Source organism: Trematomus bernacchii, unplaced genomic scaffold (genome assembly GCF_902827165.1).
Source record: "Trematomus bernacchii unplaced genomic scaffold, fTreBer1.1, whole genome shotgun sequence".
NCBI lineage: Eukaryota > Metazoa > Chordata > Actinopteri > Perciformes > Nototheniidae > Trematomus > Trematomus bernacchii.
This window is the reverse complement of record NW_022987447.1, coordinates 978,265-1,003,038: the sequence shown is the minus strand read 5'-3', so window position 1 is coordinate 1,003,038 and position 24,774 is coordinate 978,265. Positions and strand designations below refer to the sequence as shown.

The window sequence follows — 24,774 nt, the reverse complement described above, 5'->3', positions numbered from 1 at the left end:
ACGCTGGACATGCACCAACGTTTTATGTTAGAAATGTATAGTAGGGTCCCCAGCACATAGAAACTGCAGGATGCTAACTGACATATGTTGGGCAATTTGCATAAGTTGTCCAACATATGTAAGGACCATTAATGGCATAATAACAATATGTTGACAATAGTACAAAAATTACTTGGCAAAATTCGAAGTGTTAACCAAAAAGTGGCCATATTTGTACTCTCTGTATTTTGACTACCATAAGCAATGTTGCGACCATTGGATATAGAGAGCTCAAAATGAAAAGGATTGACTCCAATTTCAAATAAATAAGCAATCTGTCCAATCCAAATGATCCAGAGCCCCCTAACTCTTATACATCAGTCCACAGAGAGTACAAACATTTTCTGTTAAAACTGACAATTTGGATCCAGAAAATGTCAGAAATGTATTCAGCATCCTCAATCACCCTCAAAATCACTTCAAAACTGTCCAAATCGACCAAGTCATATTTTAACTATTGTCGTAGGCTATAATGTTAATTAATTCAACTTATGCTAATTGTTCAAATTGCCCAACATTAATTAGCATTCGGCAGATTCCAAGTGCTGGGGACCCTACTATACATTTATAACATAAAACCTTGGGGTACTCAACATTCCATGGTTCACAGCAGGACTGGCAACTAGACTGGTTAGAAGGTGGTTTGAAAGTAAAACCAACTGTGATCCAAACTACTGTAGCACCAGCAGGAAACCAGAACTGAAGTCATATCAGTGAAAAAGGGTATTATTTAAAACTCCTCATCAACTCTCCCATCTCCACATCTCTGTGCCCTCCTCTCTCAGCCTCTCTGCATTTATCTGCTCTTTTCACAGAGAGTAATCCTCCAGCCTTCCATCCTCCCCTCTGCTGCTTCTTTATTGCTCTCTCACTGTTCATACCACCTCCCCCTCCTCTGTAAACTCCACCAGCCCCCGCTCAACCTTCCCACCCCCTCCGTCACTCATCTGAGGGTGATGGAGAGAGAGAGGAGGGGGGAGGAAGGGGGGGTGGGGGGGCTGTGGGGGTATTAGTAAGCCTGGACTTGACCCCTGCTTTCTGGGCTCCGAGTAGTCTCTTCTCCACCCTGGGCCAATGACGGATGGAGAGACAGCACGGCACGGCACACACACACACACACACACACACACACACACACACACACACACACACACACACACACACACACACACACACACACACACACACACACACACACACACACACACACACACACACACACACACACACACACACACACACACACACACACACACACACACACACACGCACATTTCAGTCCTGTCGATGGGAAGCATGGAATAGTTTGATGGATGTGTATCTGGGTGCCTGCTAACACATCCATCATAATATATATGTATCATACATTTAGGTTATTTAGCAAGGTGTAAAACCATGTGAATCATTTAGCTAAAGATTTGTAGGAATGACTAAGCTAGACTGTTTTTTTCCCCAAAATGTGCGGAGTGAGCCACATGTTGTGGGTAAATCTGATCTGGCTATTTCATGTTTTTTTTACTGGCATAAATTATCTTCAAACATGATTTATAATGTTGACGAAACAAGTTTTACTATAGTGCAGACATCATAGCAGGTAGTGGCAGATAAAGGATGATATATTTTTTATGTTTAAACTTGAAACATAAAAATGGCTAAATGTACCCCTTGACTCGTATCAACACCCCCTCAGGTGGAATCAACTTTCAGCTGAATCTATCTGTCATCTTTCTTTCTTTCTTTCTTTAGCCTTTATTTAACCAGGTGAAAAATCCCATTGAGATCAACGATCTCTTTTTCAAGGGAGACCTGCAGTAAATCTACTTTTAAATTGATAAATCAAACTTCTAAATAATCAGTTGCTCATTCACACATCCAGCAGTGACGGAGCAACATGACTGTTAGCCTCATTTTGAGTTGTGTTTGGGTCTTTGGGGAGTTTAAGTCCAAATTTGAGCAGGAAGTGATTTTATAAAGCTTTCTCCTGAAAACAGCTGAGACAATGATAGTGGTGAGAGAAGACCACGTTAAAGTTATGCCATCTAAGGCAGCTCACATGATGAACATAGATGAGCTAAAACATTGCTTTAACATTATCAGCTGTTACAGACTTTATCCTCACTCAAGTTTCTACTGAAGAGCATCAATGATTTTTTGGATGAGGAAGCCAGTGAAGAACACAAATCTAGCTCACAGGCACATTTACTGTGTTTCCCACAGAGTAGGTTTTGCCAACTGACAATAAATATTACAGAAGTGTATTTATAGTAGTACCAACCTAGTCTTAACATGGCTATGGAAGCAGTTGCGCAAAATGCTTGTGTCAGGGTCAGCAGAGCTCTATGACTTTGTGCGAGTTAGATTTTCCTGATGAATGATCCATCTACTGGTTTCGATTGAGTTATTACGAGAGTAATTAGGTCATCATTAATGTGGATAACAATTTAGAGTTGGAGAGCATGTTTGTGCCGTATGTAACTGCACAAATGGAGGAAGGTTTCTCTACTGATTTCCCCTTCAAGGGTACTTTTTGGTTCCCCCCTCCCTTCTCTTCCTGTAACCTTTTTTACTCAAGGAAACAATCAAACTCACGGTCACGGAAGTCACCGTTCTCGGGTGTCTCCGATAATCCATCACTCCGTTGTTTCTGTCTTATTTTAGGCCTTGCTCTGCCTCTGCTGTTGTTGCATTATGTGTTTTTCTTCCTAAAAATGGAAGAATAAGTCTAGGAATAGACCAAGTTTAAAGCTAATAATACCAGTGGATTGTATGATTCATGGTCTTTGCTGAGGGAAAATATATACATGTGCATGTCTGCCTGACTCTTTCTCTCTTTTTGCTACAGAAATATTCACGGATCAAGGTCACATGATGAAACATCTAGCAGTTTGAAAGCTCTCTACTGTTGTACAGGGTGAGTATTATTGACTCTAGATAAAAGTATGAATGAAGCATGTATATCTGAAGTGGGTTCACTGTGCCCCTCAAATAACCTGTTGCTCTTGTATTAGATTGTCCAAGGTGGGCTACTGAGCTCTACAGGTGTGGCCAGACTCTACTTACGGTAAGTGTTTGTCTTCTCATACAAATGATCACATGGGCCTAATGGATATTTTTGATCCATTCATAGCAACAGTTTGTAGTTCTGGTCTACTCTCTGTTTACTTGGATGTATTAAATAGACATTTTTAGAAAGTAGGTTACTTAGAGAAATAGTCAAACCAACGGTATGAACCTGGGAAAGCTGTGGCGAGTATAAACTCGCCACAGCTTTCCTGGCACTAGGGTACGCAGCTCAAAAAAGAAATCATTACGTATTTTGCTCAAATGCTCCACAAGTTGTGGTGGCACTTGGTCATGCACCTCTTGATCTTATACTTACAAATACTAATATAGCTTATATCTTAAATTAATAATAAAAATAATGCATTAGAATAATTAATAATGATTTGTTTTATGTTTTAAAACCAGCGAAACCAACGAAAACGAAAACTAACCGAATTCGATATCAAAAAAGTCTTCCGTCCACACGGTATCGTCTCAAGAAACGTGTCCGTCCACACGAGACCGCTCGACCCGCTGGAGACGCTGTAGTACATATGCCGGGCCTATAAGTGGCGCTGTACTTCTGCCACAAAATACACCAAAAGCAGCGAAGAAGACCCCCGAGCATGGTTGCCTGGTTGCCCTTCTGTTTATTCTCCGCGGTGGATTTAGCAACATGTAGTTCATGTAGTTCTCCATGTCCACTTGTTGCTGATGGTTGTGGTAGAGGAGCTGTATATTTTGCACTAACATCTGTAGCATGGTCAGTAGCAGTAGCTATGGCTTCGTCGTTATCAGGAAATGATCGTATAGGAAAGCACACTGGGAAAGGAAACTCACAAAGGCCCAAGTATTTGAGTGTAATTTAGAAACAACTATCAAAGACATCATCTCCCCAGAGAGGAAGATCGGTCTGCGGACCTCTGGTCACCTGCTCGTTGGTGTGGTCAGGATCTACTCCAAGAAAGCTAAATATCTCCTCGAGAGGAAATATTAGGCCCCCAGAGCGTTTCGTCCGCAGATCTACCCACCTTGGGACCCGATACCGTTTGAGGGCTCCGTTTCTGCGGTTCCGTTACGGCCTCGTGTGGACGAACCGTCCATACGATAGAGAACTGTAGCAGATACAACCCGTTTCGTGTCCGTGTGGACGGGGCCTCAAGCACAAGGTTAACAAGGCGGCATTGGTGCCGCCTTGTTAACCTTGTGTGGTACCACTGAAACTTGAATATGACACAGGAAGTCCAGTTTTACAGACAGATCCTTTAGTGTCAAGGCTTATCAGACCCTAACACATACATTTATAATAATTTGAGAAATACTTTTTATAGCTCTGGAAAGTTAAGACTATTTTGTCTTTTGCCATAACCTTGTGGTAAACAGTTCTCGTTATGCATTTTTTGTGGGGCTACCCTGCATTGGCGCCCCTACTGCGTCAACAGACTGGAGAAATGTCTGTTAATGTCTGAGCGCTACCTGAGACCCCCTGAGTGCTGTCTGAGACCCCCGACACGCGCTGCATTTATTGCACCCTCAAAACCATATTTTAGATGAGCTGGAAGCACTCTAAAAGAAAGAGCAACATGCAATCTTTAACATATATTGTATTTGCACACCACATGTCATGTGATAAGGATCAACCAATCACAGCTGGTAGATATATTTTCAATCCTCCATAAATGAGTCTACGTTTAATATAATAAGACAGTGCTACCCCTAAAAAAAGAAGATCAGCTCCAAACTAGGGATTTCTGGCACATAGGTATGGAGGTACAGTATATACTCAATGTTACGGTTAAATGGTTGTTCGTCAATGACACAAACTAACTCGCAAGGTTGAAAGTTGGCACAAGATGTTCATGCCACACGTTTCCTGAGAGATGATCTCTGATCTCTCCTTTCATGCACTTTCTCCACTGATGCTTCTTCTGTCTGAAGTGTTTGTTTTACGGTTAATACGGATGGGCTCAAACGCAGGCAGATCAAATTTCCTGCTGCAGTAACTCAGGTTAGGTTAGTGAGAGGTTAATGAGAGGGAGGGAGAATCGTAGGGGTGAGGAATGAGGAGCATGCTGAAGAACAATGCCCTCACCTCAGAGAGGAGCACGACAATGGTGACGAATCACACACCTCCCTGACCCCAGAGAGAAGGTCAGACATGCCAACATACCCCTATAAAGACAATTACATTACGGAATATAAAGTACTTCCAATTATCCAAACTTTATTGAACCTTATGATAATGAGTGTACATGTTATATATATTATTATTATATATTTTTGCATTTATATTCTAATGAACAGTTAAAATGTAAATTAAATCGTCATCAATCTGTTCAGATGTATAGATTGGTGTTTGGCACCTGCTGAATGAGGTAACCAATGAGTGTGTGTTACCCCACTCTCCCCTATTTATTTACTTTTTGTTGGGTTATTCTTACAAAACAGTGTACAATAAATGCTCTATTGTTCTGGTGATGTAAAGACAGATGGATGTGTTAGCAGGCACCCAGATACACATCCATCAAACTATTCCATGCTTCCCATTGACAGGACTGAAATGTGTGTGTGTGTGTGTGTGTGTGTGTGTGTGTGTGTGTGTGTGTGTGTGTGTGTGTGTGTGTGTGTGTGTGTGTGTGTGTGTGTGTGTGTGTGTGTGTGTGTGTGTGTGTGTGTGTGTGTGTGTGTGTGTGTGTGTGTGTGTGTGCGTGCGTGCGTGCGTGCGTGCGTGCGTGCGTGCGTGCGTGCGTGCGTGCGTGCGTGCGTGCGTGCGTGCGTGCGTGCGTGCGTGCGTGCGTGCGTGCGTGCGTGCGTGTGTTTTAGAGTTAATACAAGGATGGGTGTTATCTGTATTTTACACGTGGGAGTGTAGTAAAAGAGATCACTCTCCCCCAGTGTGTGTGTGTGTGTGTGTGTGTGTGTGTGCGTGCGTGCGTGCGTGTGTGTGTGTGTTTGTGTATGTGTGTGCGTGTCTCTTTGTGTGTGTGTGTCCTCTCAACCTCCCCCAATGGTGTACTTTGGTTTATGGAGCCCTTGTTGTATTGGAACATTTGCTCTGCTTGTTCTGTGACCTTTACACTGCTGAGAACGTGTTCTGCTTTGCAAAACACTCTGAATTCAACCTTCTACATAGCCGTTCTAGTTGTTTATTAATCAATGTATTAATAGTTGAAAGCTTTAATTACTTCCTGTTTTTAAATTAATAAAACATTGCTGTTACTACTGAAAAAAAGGTGTGGCTCATCACTGAACAGAATAGTCAAAAACAACTGAATGTCCCACCCCCCCAAATAACTGCCATTAGGTGTGTGTGTGTGTGTGTGTGTGTGTGTGTGTGTGTGTGTGTGTGTGTGTGTGTGTGTGTGTGTGTGTGTGTGTGTGTGTGTGTGTGTGTGTGTGTGTGTGTGTTTATTACATCTATTTTGAAACTGTTGTTACTTCATAGATTCCGATTTTCCCACACAAAAGTACATTATAAATATGTAAATGTATTTTAAATGTATTTTAAATAAATTTTGCGATTTTTCGGCAATGAGTACTTTTACTTCTAATACTTCTACTTATTAAAGGATCTGAATAATTTTTCCACCAATACTGCTCAGGGATATTATGAAACCAATAAACCTGATTACCTCCTAACAGAATTGAAAGTTTAGTATAGTTGTATGAAATATCTATTTTGAGGAGAGAAGGCTATAATGACTGGATCGTGTTTTCAGAGTAGATTTATTTATCATGATATCATGCACTGTACTCAGTATCCTCTAGCTGTTCTGCAAGATCACCAGGTTTGATTGACAGGCCTCCTGAGACTGTTTGTGTTTTATCTGTGTTGTCCTGAAGCACAGAGACAACACAGTCAGTGATCAGATATATGAAACACACATCCCGAAGAATAACGTCAGCCTTTGGCAAGGAAAAATAACTCTAATATGCAGTATATGTAACACACACACACACACACACACACACACACACACACACACACACACACACACACACACCATTTTGTTCCTGTCACACACAGTGAAGAATAGGACCTCAGGGAAAATCACTGAGCAGACAGCTGGCGGAAGTTTTTGATTTAATGGCTGAAATTAGTTGAATAAATGTGTGTGCTACTTTCCATCATCCCATACACTCACTCTCAGACACATACACATCCACACACAACAGGACCAGAGTATCCTGTTGGGATGGAGGCAGTATATGAATGGAGCAGTGAACCCTGGGAAAGACCGTCTGCAGCCGAGGACAAAGAAGAAAAAAGCCATTTCTCACTATCAGCCGCTCATATTATTGCTGGACTGTGGCCCTTCCCCACATGTCTGTCCAGTAACACTGCACACACTACACACACACACACACACACACACACACACACACACACACACACACACACACACACACACACACACACACACACACACACTGTGCACTCACATTGAGCTGTCGCCGAGCCGTCCAGGAAGACAGAATGCTGCTGAGAACATGAAGGAAGGGGAAATGTGGAGCCCTCAGGAGCTAAATCTCTCTTTCTCTAACAAAAACACACACACACTTACCTACAATAAAATAGACACCTCTCTACTAAAGGACGGGTCAGGACTGGGGGGTTCTGACACACCAAACTCAAACACTGTCACAGTGAGCCGTCAGTGATCATGGCCTCGACCCGGCCTTGATGTTTCCAGGTTTAAATCAAATCCAAGGTTTCTTTGTCACTAAAAACTGTCATTTAAAATGAATTTATAGCATACTTCACCTAACAATAGTAAATCACATGTGTATAGCAGGAACTGCACAGGAAGAGGCTGTAAATTCATGGCTGGACGGTCACTCCTTATTTCAGGCACTCTTACCACTTTTCACCTAAATGAGTTCAATTGGAGTTTTGCAGTGTGGCTAGTGTTGAGTTGGTTCAACTTCCAAACCTCCTGAGATTTGAGAGTTTGCTTTTCAACCAATAAGAGTCACGCCTGCAATGTGTGCCATCCTGGAGAATTACCAATAAGAAGAAAGCATCTTCATTCTGGAGAAGCTCCAGCCGTTAATGCCTCCTGGTTTGACAGAGACACGTGAAGCCAGCTCCCATCGATCAGGAGAGCACTGAGAGAGCCAAGACACACAGGTTATTGTAATTAACGCAATATCATTGTGAAATTGATTGACACCACTAATAAATACACAAAACAAGCCCCTGTCAAACATTATTAATGTGTTTTTTGGACTGTTCCCTTGACTTAGGCTAGATTCTAACTTGTATTTTTTGCAGATCTCTTGAATAATAGCTTGCCTCCTTGTATGCCGTATAAAAGTGTGAACAACTATAACTTGGTTGTATTCATACAGAATATGTCTTTATAGGAATCATGAATTATGTATTGATCATATTTATAGAAATCTTTTAAGTAAAGTAACTTGGTGAGTTGTGGCTTAACGTGTCTGTATGTGTTTGGAACACTTCAAAAAAACATTGTTTGTGATACCATTCATTAATGTTCTGTTCATAAACCAGTAGCAGTTTTATAGAAGTAACTTACACTTATTTGTATGACCTTATCTTTTACCAACTACATGACTGTATGTCACTCATGCCCTCATCACTGTCAGACTCCACTACTGCAACAGCATCCATCCAAATCACCAATAAACGTCAATATATCCCGAACTCAGGGCCTTCTCCCACCCTCTTAAAAATATTTGCCAAGGGATTTCAATGTATTTCCATATTATAGGGGTTAAGTCTGAGAATTCTCAGCTTCACTACATTACTCTTATCCATGTCAGAGGGGAATGGCTGTGTGCATCCTCGCATGGCCCTGCTACAGCCTCTCCCAGCAATAGATAACACAGCAACATCTTGGCCAACAGTCATAAAGCTGGGCAGTGGTCGTGGTGCCGCGTCGCCGGGATGTCGCCATAGCGGCAGTAAAGCTGCAGTGTAGTTGCTGACGGATCAGTATTTTCATCCACGCTGCGTTCAATTCAAACCCGGCTGCAATAAAGCAGAGCTGGAACTCAACCTTTGGTCGGCTCTACGGGCTTAAGCAACCAGGAGGAAACACCCTCCTTGTAGACACAGAGACAGACACACACACACACACTACACACACACACACACACACACACACACACACACACACACACACACACACACACACACACACACACACACACACGGGGAAATATACCTTTGCTAAATGTACATGATGAAATACTAATGGTTGAAAAAGAAAGCTTACAGTAATAGGTCCTTGGTTTTATTAGTTAGTTAATTAACTAAACATAATGTATGAAGAGTTGAAATTGTTGGCCAAAGGTTATATATGCACAGTTGAAATAGTTAGATAGAGGTAAAGGATAAAGAGTTGGAAAAATGAAATCAAGTTTTGAATTACATTTAGTTTTAATTAAATAAAAATAATGTATGCAGTGTTGATGTTCAATATGTAAAATGTATAAACAGATGAAAAAGTGTATTATTTTAAGTTAGATAAAGTGTTAAAGAGTTGGACATTATAGCTAAAAAGGTATTAGCGAAGGTGAAGCCCTTGATAGTTAGCTTAGCTTAGTTGGTTGAGATAACTAAGAAATATTGTATAAACAGTTAAAAAGTTAGGTCAAAACACTGAAAAAGAACTGAAACGTTGACTTAAATAAATGTATCATGTCAACAGATTACACATAATTGTATAAGTTAGTTGAAAGCAATAATATTAGGTTTTAAATACAAAAGTAATAAGCTTAATATTATTGCTTTCAACTAACCAAATACAGTTATATGGAACCTGTTGACATAGCACATTTAATTAAAGTCAATGTTTCAGTTTTTTTCAGTGTAGTGGATACATTGTAAATGAACAGTTATGCACAACCTAAACATTGCATGAAAGATATTTCTACAATATTGATCTGATCAATATTATTCTATTCCTTGGTTTCAAGTTTGTAAACCATTCATAGGAACATGTGGGTTGTGCTGATGTGATGGTCAGTCTGAGGAACACCTATTTATGACGTGCACATCTAAATCTCAATGAAGCAGTACACGTCATATCTTTTTAGATCACTCAAAAGCCAAACAAATCTTCAAGTGAATAAAATATGAATCAGTTTATTACCTGAAGAAATTCAAAGAGCATTGAAAAAGGAGAGGGAACGAGAGGATACTTTACAACATTATATAATAATACAATTCCCTTACATATTAACAAAATACAGACAATAACATTAGATTATTATGTTAAGAATAATTTCACACTCTTTTTGCAGTGCCTTTAATTGTCATTGCACTTTCATTCATTTCAAATATTAAAGCAGTAAAATGATACACTTCTGATATGCATTCATTTTGTCCGAATCAAAATGACCGTTCTGATTTTCAAATGAATCACACGATGCAGTTTGTATTTTAAAATCCCTCACACAAGCCGTTCTACAACAGTGAGCTCTATAACTGGCTGCTTTTAGTGTCAGCCACAACTTTTAACTGCCCTTATCTCAACATAAATAATGTGCCTATAAAAGTTAATCATCTACCGCTTTTAATGAGACATGTTCAACAGCCATAAAAAGGTATTTTCTGTCTGTTTTCTGTGATGACCATAACATCACTAGGTTCTTGAAAACACCCCAGAAAGCCATGAGGAGAATATCTACCAGCAACAACATCTTAATGAAAATCAGTTATCAGCTTTAAAAAGCCATGTCTTTTTACATTCCACATGATTGTCTGTGCATATATAAATGTATTTGTATCTCCAACAATGGAGATTTATTTTAGGAATAGGTAGTTCTTGTTGTTTGTTGGGTGTGACTTCAGGAGAAAGGGTCAGCGTTGAGACCTTGTTCATCTTCATTGCTCGGGATGAGCTGTTGAGTCGGCGTATCGTGCATTTTACAGTCATCCTGTGGTAAAACGACCCTGTGTCGTTGTGAAACTAAAGCATGGTCCAGGTAACGGTCAGTTACAGAGCCAGTGTTACAGTTTGTATGATCAGTTCAGGTCAAGGTTCTCCGGTCAACAGTTCCTGAACACATCCACCAGGTTCTGCTTCAGCCCCGACGTGATGTTCATCCAACAGTTCCTCCTCAGCTCCAGAGGAACTGTTCAGGATGGGAACCGTTCAGGATGGGAACAGTTCAGGATGGGTCAGTGCGGGGGGCCTCATGCTTGGGACAGAGCGCACCAGGAGTTCTGAGGGGCCATGGAGACCGGGGTAAAGGGGTAGTCCTCGTATTTAATGTCCACATGTCCTGATCCTGTGCTGTCTAACTGAGAAGCCACCTGCGGGGAGAAAAGAGACATTTATCAGAACATGACATTAAGAAAATGGGGAAAAGAAAGGAAGCTGCAGTCTCTCAGGACGGTTTGTCTCCTCCTACCACAACAGACTGACTGGCTGTATCTACACTGGTCACACATATTATATTCTTTATTATTATTTTCTTATGATGTATTATATTAGTTTATTATCAGCATTATCCTGCACAATAATCAATAACTCATCTTAACTTTTTCTATTGGTCCTTGTTTTGTTTTTTAAATACATTTTCTAGTTCATCTTGAAAAAGTATACTGTTTTCATGCAAAGAAATATAAACTTTTATGTATATTTAATGTATAGATATCGTAATTGTACAAAGCTTTGGCAACACTATATGTCCTTATGGTCATGCCAATAAAGCAATTTGAATTGAATTGATTAAAAACGAATTGATGTCAAAAAGGTTTTTGCATTGTATGATTTTGATTTTGTCTTTGACCTTATTTGCCGTCATCAATCTTGAAGCAGCCTAAATAATGAAAGTACATGTGATTATAAATATCCATATCTATGTCCATAATCTAGAAGCTAATCATTTGATTTCATTTATTGTATTCAACATAGTGCTGTTTTCCCCCCATTAGTAGCTTATCATAATTTAAAATGTAATTAGGCATGTTAAAGATATGCATGTTACTTCCTGTTTTAAGAAAAGCCGTAATGGGTTTCTACCTCACATGCACATGTTATTTTATTAACTATGCTTTAAACAAAGCAAAAATAAGCATTGACACTGAGTTAAAGTTTTTTCTTGGATTAGTCCATTTGAACAAGTGTCCGTAAATCACTATGGCCGAATGACTTGAGACAATAGTGATCTCGCCTATGGCCCACAGGACTCTCTGGGAAGTGAGATCCAAAAATGACCTGCAATTATTTGCTTATCACCTTAGGTGGCGTTTTAAAGAGCAATGGATGTCTTTGAGATGGTAACTTATAAATAAAAAAAGGTTATTTTAAATAGGGAAGGGAGGGGACTACCCTTAAAAGTCTCATGTAGGGGACAACAAAGTCTGGGAAAACACTGAACTATGTCTTCTGTTTCTCTTGAGGGAGCTCACTCACGTGTAGAAAATAACCCTGATGATGTCATCATGGTTATCTTGAGATAAGGCCTGTTCACATCAGCATTTAAAACCTGACATTAAACTGCAAAATAAATTAATTCCAATGGATTAGAGGATCAGTGGAACCACTTGTAAAGGTATCAGAGTTCCACTTTGGTCGACTGTGTGCCAATGACCAATAGAAAGCTGTCTTGATGCCGCTGACCTTTGACCAACAGTCTAGGCCAGTGACCACCAACTGGCGGCCCGCGGGCCACATCCGGCCCGCCAGACATTCTCATCCGGCCCGCACGACGGGGGTGACTGTGGCGTTGGCGGAGTGGTTACTGCGTTCGCCCCCCACCCATTTTTATTTTTTACAACGTCTCGTGAGTAATTTGCAGTACCGGAGTCCAACAGAGAGGCAGCAGCTGCAGGACAGTAGACTGCGTACTGCGAAACCTTCCCTGCCTTGAAGAAGAAGTGATCCTTCGTTGTGAAGAGTCTGCTTTGTGCGCTCCGCACCACAGCAGTAGCCAGAGTCCAACAGAGAGGCAGGAGCTGCGGGACAGTAGCCTAGAAGCAGGGTTGGGTTGTAACGGAATATATGTAACGGCGTTACGTAATCAGAATACAAAAATCAAGTAGGCTAACTGTATTCAGCTGGCGTTACATTTGAAAAACGAGTAATCTGATTACAGTTACTTTCGTAAACCTGAAGTGAATACATTTTGGAATACTTATTGGAATTATTGGTGGAAAAGTTTCCTCACAAAATGTAATATTCATTACCGGCAGAACTGTGTGCACACTGCACAGCGCTGCAGCATGTCTGTGAGCGAGAGAGAGATGCAGCGTGTCTGTGAGGCCCCGCCCCCGCACGCAGATGAGAGAGAGAGATCTCTTTTAAAATATATTGAAAGTTAGAAACGGAGATGGTTAGATAAAATGTGCAAGATAACGTTTATGTAGCATTTCTTTATTGTTGAAATGATGACATTTCATAACGGGATCAAATCAAAGTGAATGGCCTGCTGCTGCTGAATGCATGGTATTCAGTATTATATTCGGTATTGTAAAGTTATTACATCGTTTCAGATCATAAATAATAATGATAATTCATTCTATTTAGGGGCGCCTTTCAAAGCACCCAAGGACACCTTACAATTCATAACATATTCCAAGGAAAGGTTTTAAGACAGTACAAAGAATGCAGTCCGGGTGATTTTATGTGGGGTGCAGATGAGAGAGCTGTCCAGAATGACACCAAGATGTTGTGTTTGTGCTCTTGATAAGCCATTAAAACAGTAAAATAAGTGTCTCCTGTTCACCAAAACATACCCATCTGTTATGGAAAAAGAAAGTATTCCAAAAGTAATCTAAAAGTAATCTCAATACGTTACTTTTTTAAGACACGCAACTGTAACTGTATTCTGATTACTTTCAGAGCATGTATTCAGTATTCAGTAACTGATTACATTTACAAAGTAACCCTCCCAACCCTGCCTAGAAGTGATCCTTCGTCAGCGTGAAGAGTCTGCTAAGCTTTATGCGGTCCGCAGTACCTGAGACCTGAGCGTTCTCCACTAGTCTAGTCTAGGCCCAGGGTTTCAAGCTAAAACTGATGCAGTGAGAACATCATCTGACAGAATTGCAGGCATTTAACCAAATGTCCTCAAAAAGTATTTGGATTTCAAGCCACATAAACAAAAGACTCATTTCTGGGTTTAAGGACATGTTCTTGTAGCACTCTACTCTACAGCAACTGAGCTAGCAAGTGTGCTAATGATCAGCTAGAGCTGTTTTCCACCTCCAACCATTTCAAAAATAACTTTTTTTGGAGAGGAGGTTTACCTGAGAGGCAGATGTGACGGTCTGTCCGGCGTAGGGTGAGGGGGCCATGTTGGGTTCGCTCTTGATGGTGGAGGCGTGTTCTGAGACGGACAGGGAGTTTGGGGAGCTGGTGTCAGAGTTAGTGCAGCCTAAAGAAAAACAGGACCGTCAAATGAGTTCTCAGATTGAAAATAAACCCACAACTATGAGACTGTAATCAGACACCCTTCAGTATGATTTATTTGATGACCTTCAATCATTAGCATTTTTACCAGCTTTAGGGCGTTTTCACAAGCCAACATTTAGTCAAATATCTTAACATTTGGAAAGACTTCTACAAATACATCTCTGGCCCTGCTTTTTCTTACACACCCTTTAGCAAATTTAGTATTTTTAGTTTGGTCCACTTTAATTTCTGCACAAATTGAAGTGGACTAAATAGAAAACAAACCAAAAGTATCAACCTCACCCTGATTTGGACAGGCAAATGTCGTGTTCAGGTCAAATTGGCCAAATCACTACTCTCATCAGTCATAACTATTGTGTTTTAAATGTGATGGCTCAAGGCCTTATGATATCCTCCACAGTAGGCATTTGAACATAAACTGCTGATAATCACTTTCATTACATTTTGAGTGGTTTAGTCAACTTTCTAACACCTGACAGTCCCGGGCATTGTCTGATAGTCCCGGTCAGACAATGTTTACAGCTTAAAAAGGTGTTGAATAAAAACATGTTTTATGTAAGAGCAGATCGGTCAAATTTGACCAGAAACACCAAAGTAAGGGGGGAGAAACTAACACAACAGGAGGATTAAAACTAACATTTTAGTTTATCCTAACAAGTCAAAGTACATCAAACTGTGTATTTAGATTCCTTTGTCCATCTTCCCCACCTACTACACTCCATTCTCCCCTTCCTTACTTCAGGGACCACAGAAGAAAAATAGCCTCTTGGCTAACTGATTAATATGCACTGTCCCTGTTAAATAAATGAAAAACATCAGGCCGTACCTGTGGATGTTTTGTTCTTGGGCATCTTGGGTTTGCGCTTCCTGGTCTGAATGCTCTCTTTCTTCATGGCCAGAGGTCTGGCCACCTGTAGGGAGTAGATCAACACACATTAGCTCCCAGTGATACAGCCTGAGGCCACAGTGTCATGACAACCCACACAGTCCCCCCCCCCACACTGATAACAATGACCACAATGCCCTTGGAGAGGTTTTACACTGCGCAAATAATGGGCTGGTTTGTTTTTGCTGTGGTTTGGAGCTGTTTCACACACGAGAAAACGTTATATATTAGGATCCAGCATGAGCATTGGCTATTCTTCCTAGGATCTGCACACACAGTCAACAGCTCATCATTTCATGCAATCAACAGTTGAGTATTAAGTGAACCAAAACTATCCTTCTATTATAACCATCATTAAGCCTAATATAACTTTGGAAATGTACTTTGGCAATGAACCCCAGCTGAGCATGGCTCTCTGTATGACTGTTTTCTGTTCCATATTTGATTTAGTTTTGGGTAAGATGAACCTTCCTTCTGTTGCATGTTGTGTTTGATAGTTATGTTGGGCAAACTGCGATATAAACCTATGTCATAATAAGTGCGTCACTGCAATATTCCTTGCAAAATAACAAAGCATAAGACCCTCTGACTGACAGTTAACCAGTTGAGTTCCTGCAGCATTTCCCTCACACTGGTTCTGATGGAGCAGTGTGTTATCTTGTGCTACTTTGTGGAGCTCTTTCACTGCAGCACTGGACCAGATTACACAACAATAATAAAGCTGCAACAGAAACAATGCATTTAAAACCTGTGTGAGAAAAGTCTGGCTCTGCACAGGAGGCACCATAAAGAGACATGGGCTCTGTGGAGGTTCGTACCCCGTGCAGCTTCATGTAGAGGCCGCAGGCGTTGCACACGGGCTCTCCTTCAGCGTTGCGCCTCCACAGGGTGGTGGTGCTGGTGTGGCAGTTAGTGCAGCAGAGCCCGGCCCGGCGAGAGGTGGTCTGCTGCAGGAGGGGGGGGGTGGAAATACATTTCAATAATTCACAAATCAATAATTGTGCAATATAAAGACTTACTTTACAATAGCCATTTTTAACTAAAAGCATTAATTTTGATACATTTCCCAACATTTCATTTTTATAAGGTCTCAATACGATATGTTATTTATGTCACTTAGTTCTTTTAAATTGCTGCTACACATTTTTTACCCATGGTTGGGTAATTCTTTGACTTTATTTTTTCTTTTATTACTAATGTGTGCTTTTCTTTTGTATTATTGCATGCCTTTTTTTCCTGCTATGCCATTTTTGCTGTAACACTGTAAATGTCCCCGCTGTAGGACTAATACATTCTGATTCTGATCACTTCGGTTGGCTGAAACCCAATTCATTTTTTTGAGCAGTCAGAAATAGACTCACAATCCTAACCCTCAACTCTATGTATCCATGATCTATAGTGTGTGGAAGTTCACTTTTCCACAATGTTTTGACAATGAATTGCAGGATGTCAGAAAGCGTTTGCTGCAACAATGATGCATGTTCCAATCTAAATGCAAACATTTAAATAATTCATTTGTGGGGCAACCTTTAAAGACAGCTTGAATATTGTGTACGCCTCACTCTATGGTGAGAATATCAGCTTGGTTTTGCACAACAACAGTCACGTTGCTTTGGAAAGCCTCGTCTAAAAACGGCTCTCAAGGGCAAGGTCGCTGCAGGACAAATAAAAGAGGGAAAACAGCCGAGATGTTGGGCAACTCACAGCTGCTGCAGAGAGGACGCTTCCTGAGAAATATACTGTGGGGGGCCTTGACACCCACCCAGCAAACACACCACACAGCTCTCCCATTTCATAAACCTCAGTCAGCTGCTTTGATACCAGCGGTAGCATATAAATCTCAAGAGCAAATAAATAGGATTTTGCATTATCAATTTACATAACAATTTCATGTTGCTATCTGAGTAACTTGTGGTATTATACAAATGCAGTGGCAGAATAATTCAGATATTTTACCTATAATAAAGGTCCTGCAATTTAAACTTGCAGGAACTGTACTTAAAGAATAACCATATAAGGAATATTAGAAGTAAATAGGTTATAATTAATAATTAATATGGCACCTTCCAAAGTGTTGTGTTATTACATTTTTAAAGATCTTCATTACAAATAGTAAAGCTGTAGCAGGTTGGAATGGATGTTATTGTAATGTAATCCAATGTTATTTTATTTGTTTCAATGAACATCAGAATCCAAAGTAACTTGTAGCTGAGAGGTTAAATTGCCACCGTAAAAAATAGGATAATTATTATTAATGATTGTTTAAGTATGTTTGCATTTATATTCTAATGATCAGTTAAAATGTAAATTAAATCGTCATCAATCTGTTCAGATGTATAGATTAGTGTGTATGTGTGTGTGTGTGTGTGTGTGTGTGTGTGTGTGTGTGTGTGTGTGTGTGTGTGTGTGTGTGTGTGTGTGTGTGTGTGTGTGTGTGTGTGTGTGTGTGTGTGTGCAGAGCCGGCCCGACCCATTAAGCGACATAAGCGGCCGCTTAGGGCCCTGCAGCCACTAAGGGGCCCCCTAGCAAAAAAAAAAAAGATCTCAGTACACCGTCGCCGTGATAAGTATGTTTAATTAATTTTGTTAATATGCCTAGATTGCCTACTCTCAAAGTCATGTATTATATTATTGAGTCAATCATATAATACATTAACCGTGCTTTACCTGAACCTCATCATGACACTAGAGAGGACGGCAGGATTGTAATTTCCCGTGTTCAGTGAATGCAACAGAGGCAAGACACCAGACCAACCAGAGAGTTGAATGGAAATAAACATCTGGTAGGCTACCTATCCTGTGACAAATTGACAATGTTTAAAATAAACTGTCAGTCGGACTCAGAGTTTTTGAAGATGGACATAAGAAAATGTTTTCTTAAAAAAGTGGTGGCTCACACAACAACCCCAGTTTAAGTGATTTGTAAAATATCCACAAAGAAAAATCTGCTTACAGTTCTGTTTCATATGGGTGTTGAGAGATGTATCCATAGATCTCTTAATTTAGCTCTCAAAGTGCACCAGATTGATGCTTTTAACTTCAATATTTAAAAGAAATCTTCCCGGGAGAGCATGCCCCCGGACCCCCCTAGAGGAGGTTAGGTCCACAGTGTTTACATGCTTATACAATATGTGTGCTTATGCTAACATCATAAGACAAAAGTTGGTTCCGTGTTGTGTGTAGTGAGAACGTGCTAGAGTGAGGGGGGCCCCCAAGCCAAAGCTCGCTTAGGGCCCCCAAAAGTCTAGGGCCGGCCCTGTGTGTGTGTGAGTGTGTGTGTGTGTGTGTGTGTGTGTGTGTGTGTGTGTGTGTGTGTGTCTCACCAGTCGTTTCTGCGGTTTGATAAGCGGCCGGTTGATCCCGTTCATCTTGTGGTACAGCCCGCAGGCGTTGCACAGGTAGTGCCCGGTCCCGTCCCGGCGCCACAGCGGGGTGGACACCGAGCCGCAGTTCACACACTCCCGGCCCTCCGTGCACATGTCGTCGATCAGGTCTGCCCGGAGAGAGACACACTGGGTGTTAGGATGTAGCCGGTGTTAAGAGCACATTAACATCAGAACTCCTTTTATTCTTTATTTGGCGCAAATATTATTATTTTATTCTTTAAAGCTGCATCACAACCTTCTGTCCAGGCAGCGCAGTCTGAATCATCAACCTTCTATTGGTGTTCGATATATCTGCTTATAAAGATAGTTGTTATAGGCTACTTTGTATTTATCGTCTCAGCTTCTACATGCAAACTGATGTTTTCTTTGTATTCAGTATAAATAAAATAAAACGAGAAACATGCCTTATCGTGTGTAATTTCTTTGTTTATGTGGAAGAAAATACATATATATATTTTCTTCTAATAACAACATCCTGAGGAGGAGACATAAATTCATAATCTGGAATAAACAAATTCCTGTTTACGAGAACTAACGTACCCGCGGAGGAGGAGGGGGGGGGGTCTGGTTACGCGCCAGTGCATGATGAATAGCCATGAGTAGGAATTGACCCCTCTCCCTTCCATCCCCTCCGTGATGAAGAGACATCAAACCCCCAGAATGGATGAATGGAGAGACAGACTGATGGAGGGGGGGTGTTCTGTGTTATCAGCTTGGAGGACCCCCCCCCCACTCCATCACAGCTCTGACACACGACGGACTCCTGGCATTAATTGCCCATATTCCTTATCCCTCAATTCAGAGAGCGAAGAAGAGAGGAGGCTCTGTGATTGGTTCTTATCACACACAGCCAAATTCATGTTGAAATGACCATGAAGTTGTCTCAGTGAATAAGAGCTTATATAATGCCATAAACATTAATGACACGATTCTGTTCAATGCAAACATAATGATATTGTAATAATCAAATGTAATTATTAGTAAATATAATTTTGAAATGGAACGTTTGTGGTGTCACTGAGCACTTAGTTTACCACTGCTTCTGCTCAGTGGCGTTTTTATATGTACAAAAGTGGTGGGGCACAAAAAACGTAGATGTTTATATATAAGCTTCTGCAGTGACGTGCAGTGAGGTTCATGGCTGGTGAGGCACCGACTCTTCAGGTTTACAAATATTATATTTTGACCTAAATCAAAATATTCTATTATTTTCAAAAGCTTTTTTAGACTGATGCTTCGATTAATTTTAAACAGACAGTTCAAAAAAGGATACCCAAAAAATGTAATTTTATCATTTATATATTGGATTGTTCTCTCTTATGGCGCATTTCCACTACACGGCCTCGCTCGGCCTCGCTCGGTATGGCGAGGCCTTGTTAGGACTGGCTCACTTTAAGGCGCATTTCCACTACACGGCCTCGCTCGGCCTCGCTCGGTATGGCTAGGCCTTGTTAGGACTGGCTCACTTTATGGCGCATTTCCATTACAGTTTAGGAACTGGGGTAGTATCTATAGTAACGCAGTGTAGGCGGAGCCGTGACGTCATCTTCAATGAGAACCCCAGAAAAACAACACAGCCGTTAGCTGTTAGCCCTCAGAGCTCACAGCTCCTCATATCTGTTCAGAAACTAGACAAAAGTTAAACAAGTACAAACCACAGACTGTCTGTGTCATGGCGAATACAGTCGCTGGTTTATTTATGTCTGTATAGGCCGTTGTTGTGAGTGTGGACGGTCGGAGAATATATGCGTTAGCTTAGCCAATCTCCATTTAGAAAACACGCATTTTAAAAGGTTTTTCGCCTGCCGTCTGTCTGCAGACTTGTCAAAGCATTAATTCATGGTTTTTATTAACCGGTGTCAGTATGTTGTTACTTCGGCATCATTTGGAAACGTGTATTACAATTAAATCACGGTCAAATATGTTCATTTTGTTGTAGTTGTAGCCCCCTTGCCAGCGATTCTCTCTCTCTAGTTTAGCATACTCAGCCCGACTCAGCCTGGTTGTTTGCATGCTAATGGGGCGTTTCCACTACAGCGCGGAGCACGGTTTAAGAGGGCTGTGACGTCAGCGGCCCGTTTTTGGTTGCGTTTCCACTTGGCCTAGTACCGGCCGGCGGGTCCTAATTCACAGTTTTTTCTGGCCTCATAAAATCGTGGTTCTAGGGCCAGAGACAACGAGGCTGAGTCGGGCTGAGTATGCTAAACTAGAGAGAGAATCGCTGGCAAGGGGGCTACAACTACAACAAGATGGACATATTTGACCGTGATTTAATTGTAATACACGTTTCAAAATGATGCCGAAGTAACAACATACTGACACCGGTTAGTAAAAACCATGAATTAATGCTTTGACAAGTCTGCAGACAGACGGCAGGCGAAAAACCTTTTAAAATGCGTGTTTTCTAAATGGAGATTGGCTAAGCTAACGCAGTATATGCTCCGACCGTCCACACTCACAACAACGGCCTATACAGACATAAATAAAGCAGCGACTGTATTCGCCATGACACAGGCAGTCTGTGGTTTGTACTTGTTTAACTTTTGTCTAGTTTCTGAACATATATGAGGAGCTGTGAGCTCTGAGTGCTAACAGCTAACGGCTGTGTTGTTTTTCTGGGGTTCTCATTGAGGATGACGTCACGGCTCCGCCTACACTGCGTTACTATAGATACTACCCCAGTTCCTAAACTGTAATGGAAATGCGCCATAAAGTGAGCCAGTCCTAACGAGGCCTAGCCATACCGAGCGAGGCCGTGTAGTGGAAATGCGCCATTAAGATCCTCGATTTTATGGGGCCAGAACAACTGTGAAATAGTACCCGCTAGCCGGTACTACGCCTAGTGGAAACGCAACCAAAAACGGGCCGGGCACGGCACGCTTAAACCGCGCTCCGCGCTGTAGTGGAAATGCGCCATTAGACAGTGAGAGACAGGGGCTAGATCAGGGCTTGACCCACGTCGCTCAAAACGGCTCAATAAGCACACTGTAGACACTAATTAGAAGAACACAGACTAAAACAGCAATGTACAGACGAATCAGATGATTAAACATGATCTTAAAATATTTTTTAAGATGGATTTCTTTTGCATATTTTTGTAATTATTATTTTAATACTTTCTGCTGACACTAGGTGGGGCCGTGCCCCTAATGACCAGTCTCCACTGCTTCTGCTACAGGCATGTCATTATTATATTATAGTCAAGTAATGAGTGGTATTCATGAAAATGTCGGTGTGAAATTCCTCCTTAACATTACATTACATGTTACTTGTTAGACGCTTTTATCCAAAGCGACTTACATACTCAATACTGTGGACAATCCCAATGTGTGTGTGTGTGTGTGTATTGGACTGCTGTAACAATAGTGCACTGTTCGCGGGATTACATTAACATTTTAATTGATTGTTTTTAGAGCTTCTCTTTGTGAGGAACGTGTATTGTGTGAATGAGGAGGATTGTTTGGGAGACTTTGATTCGATCTGCAGCCAGGTCCTGTCACAGACCTGCAGATCTGCTCTAATAAATATCCAGCCGCCTCATAATGTATGCCTGATACACGAACCAACTGAACTGACCCAGGCAGGGGGGCAACTTCTAAAAAATCGAAAGCAAATACTGTCCATTGTATAATAATGAACATTTGCTACACTTTTAAATGTATCAGCTTTAATTAATGATGAAATATGAACGAACATATTCTTAACTTTGAGTGATTTACAGCAATCAAATGAAAAAGCCTACAGGTGGGGCCATACAAACATTAACTTTTCTAAATTTGATTCTGCACCTTTTAAATAGTTTTTATTCAAATTTAAATATAAACATTTATATTTTAAGAGTTACAAATACAACTAGCGAGTATACAGCTTGGGAACTGTATACAAATAATATTTTCAGTAATTAAAAAAGACTACGTTTGTCTTAGACCTTTGGTTAGTTTAAATGCGCTTCTCATTTAAAATATTGATTTTAAAGTTTGACTTCAAGAAATAAACTTCTCTTTATGTTCGATGTAGAACATAAAGAGAAGTTTATGTTTATTTGTTTTGGGGTCTTTCTTACCCAGACTGGTCCTCCTCCCGGACAGTCCTCCATGCCGGCCCTGCAGACTGATCATCCCGCTCTCGAAGTGTCCTGGTGTCCAGGAGGACGTCGCCATCTCAGGGCTCATGTACGCGTACGGGCTGGAGTAGGATCCTCCGACCGAGCGCACCAGCGCGCCCCCGTACTGATCCGCCCGGGAGCCGTTCCCGAGCACCAGCGGGCTCTGGTAGCTGGCCTCCCGCCCCGTGCTGCTGCTGACCGGCGGGCTGTGCGAGTACGAGAAGCCGTGCGGGGCAGGGTGAGGGCTGCTGGGCGTAAAGGAGGAGCAGTCCGCGGCGCTCTGGGGCCAGCCGTGGTGCCCGCCGAGGCCGTGGGACTGGTGGGCCGAGTCGCAGGTCTGCAGGTAGGGCAGGGTGGGCAGCATGGCCGGGACCCTGCTGGTGGGCACGTAGACCGGGGAGCTGGCGGAGGGGTGCATGTAGTTCCCGGTGTCGTGTGCGTAAGGGGACTGGTTGGACAAGGCCAGGCTCTGATACATTTTCACAACTTTGTGGCGTAAACTGTAGTTTTAATTTGTTAGGCTGGGACCAGTCCTGTGGAGGTGAGCCTCTTCCTCCTGCTGCAGGATTATTAATCTGGGCCTTTGTTAACAACTAATTGAAATTCTGGAGAATTCTGTCCTATGGAGAAAAAAAAAGATTTATTAAAGAAATTACTTCAAAAAGTTCAAGGGCATCTGATTTTTAGTCATTTTATCCTATAAAAGTTCATTTTAAATAAGTTATCATTTTTAATCATTCATACTCTATATACACTTGAGTTAAATATATGATGGTAATCCGTTTCCACATAAATTTCACAGTGTATAAGCAAGTTATAAAATCGAAAATAGTTCATTTGCGAGGTAAAGTAAGGTTGGCTCGTGAGAATAGATGTCTGGAAAAAAGTCAACAATGATCCACCATCAGTCATATTTCATCTCTATCACAGTGATTGAGATTAAAGTGGCATTAACGGCCTGATATCTGTCCATGAGACACTATCACTGCCTCATTCATTCACAACCATAACGGAAATCAAACAACAGATATGGAGCTGTGTTCCATATCTGCCATACATATATTTTCTATCAATAGTACCTCAAATCACATACGGGCTGATAATAGCGCGTGCTGATGAGGAACAGCATTTCTTTCCAAGGGCTCTCAGTGTATTATCTCACCAGATAAGGACGGTCGTGCGATAAAGCAGTCCGGTCCTCTGTACCACAGCGCATACAACGTATTCCCTCCACACAGAGACACGCACCAGGCAGCGCGAGGACTCTCTCCAAAGATCTCGTTTTAAGCGTAAAAGCTGCGCGCACCAAAAGAAACCAAAGTGGTGTTTTTGTTCCAGGAGGACTGCGGAGTTTCTCTTCCTGCAGCTGTATCTGGAGATAGTTACTGTCGCTGATAATTGCTGATATGGGTGTGCTCCTATTCGCTCCCCTACTGGAAGATTTGTACCGGACAAAAACACGTGACGCGCTCGGCTGCTCCGAGGTAGGCCTTTTGGTGGGAAAGAGGGAGGGAGGGCGACAGGGAGGGGGGAGGGGGGGAGGTCCCCTGGCTGGGAGGAGAGGGCCCACATCTTAGGGTTGAGGGGTGCTAAAGTAGCGACTTTATTTGCACCTGCGACATTTCGTGATTGTTATTGTGTTTTAGATAGTAGATACTTTATGAAGTTGGGAAATGATTTTGTCACAGCAGCATTATGGACAGTCAATCTACAAGAATTACAACATTACTTTAAAAAACAACATATACATATTCTCCGTAAAAAATACCTATATTCAGAGGAGTATCTAAACATTATACCGAATACAATTGAATACTCTCTAATATACCAATCTACTGAACATATAAACATAGTGTAGGCCTACTATATACATTATAAAAGTGTGTAGCTTGAAATGAAAAGTACTATATATCCTGTGTG

At 41.4% G+C, this 24,774-nt stretch overlaps 1 protein-coding gene across 3 annotated transcripts; it reads right to left on the bottom strand.

Moving 5' to 3' along the window:
• Nucleotides 1-10,225: 10,225 nt before the first annotated feature.
• On the bottom strand, nt 10,226-24,249 carry gata5 (GATA binding protein 5). 3 transcript variants are annotated; one of them, XM_034142746.1, is made up of 7 exons: nt 24,017-24,249; nt 22,813-23,474; nt 18,687-18,856; nt 16,182-16,310; nt 15,304-15,388; nt 14,312-14,439; nt 10,226-11,371 (listed from the first exon to the last, which is right to left on the bottom strand). In XM_034142746.1, exons 2-7 carry the CDS (start codon nt 23,330-23,332, stop codon nt 11,252-11,254), a joined length of 1,152 nt encoding a protein of 383 aa, XP_033998637.1. In that variant the 5' UTR covers nt 23,333-23,474; nt 24,017-24,249; the 3' UTR covers nt 10,226-11,251. The 3 variants fall into 3 exon arrangements, with proteins under 3 accessions (XP_033998637.1, XP_033998654.1, XP_033998645.1); XM_034142763.1 differs by having other exon boundaries at nt 14,312-14,391; XM_034142754.1 differs by having other exon boundaries at nt 22,813-23,469.
• Nucleotides 24,250-24,774: the final 525 nt, after the last annotated feature.